Genomic DNA, 6,000 nt, shown 5'->3' with positions numbered 1-6,000 from the left:
TATACTTTTTCTTTTATTGGCTATGTTAAGAATATCTACCTGTGGGAACTATAATAATTCCAAGCAATTTACTGTCTGGCCAAAAGTATCACATTTGCACATGATTTATTGATGAATAACTTGTGCAAGCTTAAGTAGCACTTCATCAATAAATGTTTTCCTTAGCTGTTCTGGGACAGAAATAGTGCATCCCTTTTTGGCCTGATTTATATGGACTTATCCTAAATAGTCGAAAAACTCAAGATAGTTATCCAATAGTTAGGCTATTACGAGAAACGCTCATTGCCATGTTCACTGGGAGGATATTATTAAGGATGTCATTCACTACCACACTCACTGTCTGCTTCATTAAGTCCTCAGGGAGAAAATTCTTTCTGCTCTTAGTACCAGGATCAGTTACACACATTGGCAACTGGGCTATTTTACCTCATGATGGTAAGAGTCTTTCCCTCATGGTATTAACTCTGTATTTCCCTCCTTTTATTGGTTGCTAGAAAATTTAAAGCAAAAGTTGAAGGCCAGCTTTGCAAGTCCAGAAGACTCCACACCATATGTTGTCTATAATAATAATAATATGTAACAGAAGCCATTATTATTACTAACGAGTACTGAGTACTTTCTGCTAAGCACTTTATATGTGTCAGATCTTTTTCATAATAATCATAAAACATGAGAACCTTTGTTTTTGCCAACTTGACCAATGAGAAAACAAACTGAAACTCACAGAGGTCAGTCAAATACCTCAAGGCTACTGAGCCAGTAAGTGGCAGACGCCTGACCCAATTAGAATCTTTCTAACATGGAAGGTCATGCTTCTAACTGCTCTGGTAGTGTGCCTCCTGGTCCATCCATGCGTCTTTCCTGTTGACTCTTTATTTCCTTTGACTAATGAAATAAAGTTAACAGACCAGAATTATTTGTATAAACACCAGGGCTCCCATCTGGCTCAAGTTGTTCAAGTGCTAGATGGCAAAATTCTCTGATGCATTTCCCTCCCCTCCCCCCCCAGAGTGACATGTGCTTTATGAGTACAGGAGAGATGGTGGGAAGATCCACGGACCTTCCTACCATCAGGAAGGTCTTCTGAGTCTGAACATTGGTGCTGTGCATGCTAGGCTGAACCACTATGCTGACTGCATGATTTGTATGCAAAGACGCCCACCAAGGGCATGTGCCTGACCATGGGGCCTGACCTCCAGCCTGTGCTCCAGATAGTTTCCAAATTCCTAGGATAGGAATATTCAAGATCCCAGAATAAGATCTCCAAATTCTTAGGAATTCTTGAAATGATAATCATTCCATGTTTTTTCCCAAATTGTATTTATATATTTTTAGGTGATAATGATGATCCTAAAAGTTTTCCATAATAATAAATAGTATATCATTTTTTGTAATAGATATGCTAAAAATTTCAGAGGTTTTCTATTAAAAAAAAACCTCAAACATATCTATTGCAATAACATGAAAAATGATCTCCACTAAAAGAGGGGAACATTACCACGAAATAAATGCCAAATCAAAGCCATTTTAAAAATTGAAGTTGATATAAAAATATTTACTATTTAAAAGATATTATTCTTAAGATGAAATTTTAAAACAAAGCATTTAATAACTAGGCTTTCAAAAGCATAGTACCTAAGGTGGGCATTAGGATTTGCTTCACAGAAGCTCCCATCCTTTTTTAATGATGAAAATCTTTGATTTGCTTGCCTGGATCCTGGTCTGGCCATTGAAATCTATGTTGCAGTGGAGAATTAGAATACTTTTTCCCAATTTCTTGACTAATTTTTCTTGGGATTCAGGAAAACATAGATTTTTTTTTCCTGAGAAATACAGAGAATTGCAGCTGGGACCATGCTAAGAAAGGGGGCATATTTTTCTTCTAAAGCAACTTTCTCAGCTACAAAGCTGTGTCCATGCAGAGGATGTTTATTGAATTCACAAAAATGTATGTATAAACTATTTTACCTGTCAGCTTTGAAGGACCTCAAGGGCACCAGAAAAGTAGCCTTAAGTAATTTAGGAGCCACATAAATATCTTTACATATTGCAAAGCCACTGGCAAATGCCCTTGATTCACTCAATCATGTAGAAAAGCTGGAGGAAACTATGAGTTAAGTAAAAATGTTTTTACGAGTACTTCTCAACTATTGCTTTAGTCCTGGCCTACCTAGACATTATCAGTATCAGTTATCCACTGATATTAATCTGGGTTTTGGCAAATCATTTTCCCTGCCCTGCCCCCATTCATGTCTTAAATACATTATATAGGCCATTATTATGTAACATGTGTTTACACATATTATGTTGAGAGTAATGAAAAGGGACTGATACATATTTTAAGTATCTACAATGTACCAAACACTATCCACATCTTTCAAATATGCTTTACCAACCCTGAAGTAATCCTATAGGACAGGTATTAACCTATTTTCCATAGGTTAAGAAAAATAAGGCTCAAAGCTATAATCAACAGCTATACTGTTGGTAAGTAACACAGCCTAGAAATTATAGTCCAACTTTAAAACAAATCCATGTTCTTGATGCCACAGCATACTGCAAGGTGTAAAATGATGGCAAGTCATAATAGCTGCTGGCTACCATGGCCCAGGGGAAAGGGTTGGTACCAGGCAGACCGGCTGCTCCACGAGGACTAACCGTGCTATCCTCAGGGTAATAAGACCTTCCCCTGTGCACACAGGGTAATAAGACCATTCCCCATGCACATTTAAATAATAACGGGAGTTTTTACTACTCTTATTTGAAAAAAAAAAAAAAAAATATATATATATAATCAATTTGGAAGTAGAATATACATTTTTAGGAAAGGAATTAAAAGAATCATTGTAAACACAATACAAAGAGGTTTGTCTTACCTTTAAATATTTCACCAGTTTCTGAATTTGCCAATATTCAGATGGCAAATCTGCATTTGCTTCCTGACGACGATCAGGTGGTTCTTCATCTTCCTCATTCTCTGAGGAGCTGTCACTAAGAATTTCCTCAATCTTCTCAGCACTCTTACTAAGAACAATAACAACCACCACATATAATAAACATATTTATGCTACAAAATGGATGTGGTTATAATCATTAATATTTCAGCAATATGAACATAAGCAATGTATAAGGCACCAATACCTTCTGAGTTCTAAAGATCTTTGCTAAGATCTAAGCAAGGAGATGAATAAATCCCTGTCTCTGTACCAGGTGCAGTTCATTATTATTGCTTTGTATGCAATAATAATAAAGAAAATAGTAAGAAATGAACAAAGGCATTAAGTATAAGTCCTATGGCTGTGCTGTACAAAAAGGCAGCCACGGGGGAGGGGCAAGATGACGGAAGAGTAGGGTCTCCAAATCACCTGTCTCCACCAAATTACCTAGAAAACCTTCCAATCATCCTGAAAATCTATGAATTCGGCCTGAGAATTAAAGAGAGACCAGCTGGAATGCAACAGTGAGAAGAGTTCGCGCTTCTATCAAGGTAGGAAGACGGGGAAAAAGAAGTAAAGAAACAAAAGGCCTCCAAGGGGGAGGGGCCCCGCGAGGAGCCGGGCTGAGGCCGGGGCGAGTGTCCCCAGGACAGGAGAGCACCGTCCCGGAGGAGCAGGAGCTGCACCGACCTTCCCGGGCGGAAAGGGGCTCGCAGGGAGTTAGAGCAGGACCCAGGAGGGCGAGGATGCCCTCGAGTTCCCTAAGACAGTAACAGAGCAACTGCGCGCCCAGGAGAGTGCGCCGAGCTCCCTAAGGGCTGCAGCGCGCACGGCGGGACGCGGAGCAGCTCGGAGGGGCTCGGGCGGCGGCTCCGCGGAGGGGGCTGCGCGGCCCCGGGAGCAGCTCAGAGGGGCTTGAGCAGAGGAAGAGGCTCCGTGCGGAGGGGGCTGCGCGGTTCCAGGAGCAGCTCGGGGGGGGGGGGGGCTCGGGCGGCAGCTCCGCGGAGGGGGCTGCGCGGCCCGGGAGCGCGAATCCAACAGCGCAGGCTCCGGAGCACAGGGCGCCGGGACACAGCCCAGGATCCGGCCTCCCCCGGGACAGGCAGAGGCCGGGAGGGCCCAGGACAGCGAGGACGCTCCTGCCCGAGCTGAGCAGATCAGCGGCCCCGCCCGGGAGCCTCCAGGCCCTGCAGACGGAGTTCCTGCCGGAGCTGAATCCAGGTTTCCAGAGCTGCCCCGCCACTGGGGCTGTTCCTCCTGCGGCCTCACGGGGTAAACAACCCCCACTGAGCCCTGCACCAGGCAGGGGCACAGCAGCTCCCCCAACTGCTAACACCTGAAAATCAGCACAACAGGCCCCTCCCCCAAACACCAGCTAGACTGACAACTTCCAGGAGAAGCCAAGGGACTTAAAGTACACAGAATCAGAAGATACTCCCCGGTGGTTCTTTTTTTTTGTTTTGTTTTGTTTTGTTTTGCTTTTTGATTTGTTTCCTTCCCCCACCCCCTTTTTTTTCTCCTTTCTTTTTCTTTCTCTTTTTCTTCTCTCTTTTTTTTTTCGTTTCTTTTCTTCCCTTTTTTTTCTCTTTCTCTTTTCTTTCCTTCTTTCTTTCCTCTCTTTTTCTCTTATTCCCAATACAACTTGCTTTTGGCCACTCTGCACTGAGCAAAATGACTAGAAGGAAAACCTCACCTCAAAAGAAAGAATCAGAAACAGTCCTCTCTCCCACAGAGTTGCAAAATCTGGATTACAATTCAATGTCAGAAAGCCAATTCAGAAGCACTATTATACAGCTACTGGTGGCTCTAGAAAAAAGTATAAAGGACTCAAGAGACTTCATGACTGCAGAATTTAGAGCTAATCAGGCAGAAATTAAAAATCAATTGAATGAGATGCAATCCAAACTAGAAGTCCTAACGACGAGGGTTAACGAGGTGGAAGAACGAGTGAGTGACATAGAAGACAAGTTGATAGCAGAGAGGGAAACTGAGGAAAAAAGAGATAAACAATTAAAAGACCATGAGGATAGATTAAGGGAAATAAACGACAGCCTGAGAAAGAAAAACCTAGTTTAATTGGGGTTCCCGAGGGCGCCGAAAGGGACAGAGGGCCAGAATATGTATTTGAACAAATTCTAGCTGAAAACTTTCCTAACCTGGGAAGGGAAACAGGCATTCAGATCCAGGAAATAGAGCGATCCCCCCCTAAAATCAATAAAAACCGTTCAACACCTCGACATTTAATAGTGAAGCTTGCAAATTCCAAAGATAAAGAGAAGATCCTTAAAGCAGCAAGAGACAAGAAATCCCTGACTTTTATGGGGAGGAGTATTAGGGTAACAGCAGACCTCTCCACAGAGACCTGGCAGGCCAGAAAGGGCTGGCAGGATATATTCAGGGTCCTAAATGAAAAGAACATGCAACCAAGAATACTTTATCCAGCAAGGCTCTCATTCAAAATGGAAGGAGAGATAAAGAGCTTCCAAGACAGGCAGCAACTAAAAGAATATGTGACCTCCAAACCAGCTCTGCAAGAAATTTTAAGGGAGACTCTTAAAATTCCCCTTTAAGAAGAAGTTCAGTGGAACAGTCCACAAAAACAAGGACTGAATAGATATCATGATGACACTAAACTCATATCTCTCAATAGTAACTCTGAATGTGAACGGGCTTAATGACCCCATCAAAAGGCGCAGGGTTTCAGACTGGATAAAAAAGCAGGACCCATCGATTTGCTGTCTACAAGAGACTCATTTTAGACAGAAGGACACCTACAGCCTGAAAATAAAAGGTTGGAGAACCATTTACCATTCGAATGGTCCTCAAAAGAAAGCAGGGGTAGCCATCCTTATATCAGATAAACTAAAATTTACCCCAAAGACTGTAGTGAGAGATGAAGAGGGACACTATATCATACTTCAAGGATCTATTCAACAAGAGGACTTAACAATCCTCAATATATATGCCCCGAATGTGGGAGCTGCCAAATATATTAATCAATTATTAACCAAAGTGAAGAAATACTTAGATAATAATACACTTCTACTTGGTGACTTCAATCTAG

General features: G+C 42.1%; 1 protein-coding gene across 1 annotated transcript in view; it reads right to left on the bottom strand.

Annotated features, from left to right (window-relative positions):
- Positions 1-807: 807 nt before the first annotated feature.
- LOC125752944 (outer dynein arm-docking complex subunit 2-like) overlaps positions 808-6,000 on the bottom strand; it is a 44,283-nt gene continuing 39,090 nt past the window's right edge. The window contains exons 10-11 of the mRNA XM_049096660.1: positions 2,877-3,024; positions 808-885 (exon numbers count right to left, since the gene is read on the bottom strand). Coding sequence (XP_048952617.1) covers positions 808-885; positions 2,877-3,024 — 226 coding nt within the window. The remainder of the gene's footprint in view (positions 886-2,876; positions 3,025-6,000) is intronic.

This window comes from Canis lupus, chromosome 2 (genome assembly GCF_003254725.2).
Source record: "Canis lupus dingo isolate Sandy chromosome 2, ASM325472v2, whole genome shotgun sequence".
NCBI lineage: Eukaryota > Metazoa > Chordata > Mammalia > Carnivora > Canidae > Canis > Canis lupus.
Note: the sequence above shows the minus strand (reverse complement) of the source record. Positions and strands in the feature narration are given on the sequence as shown.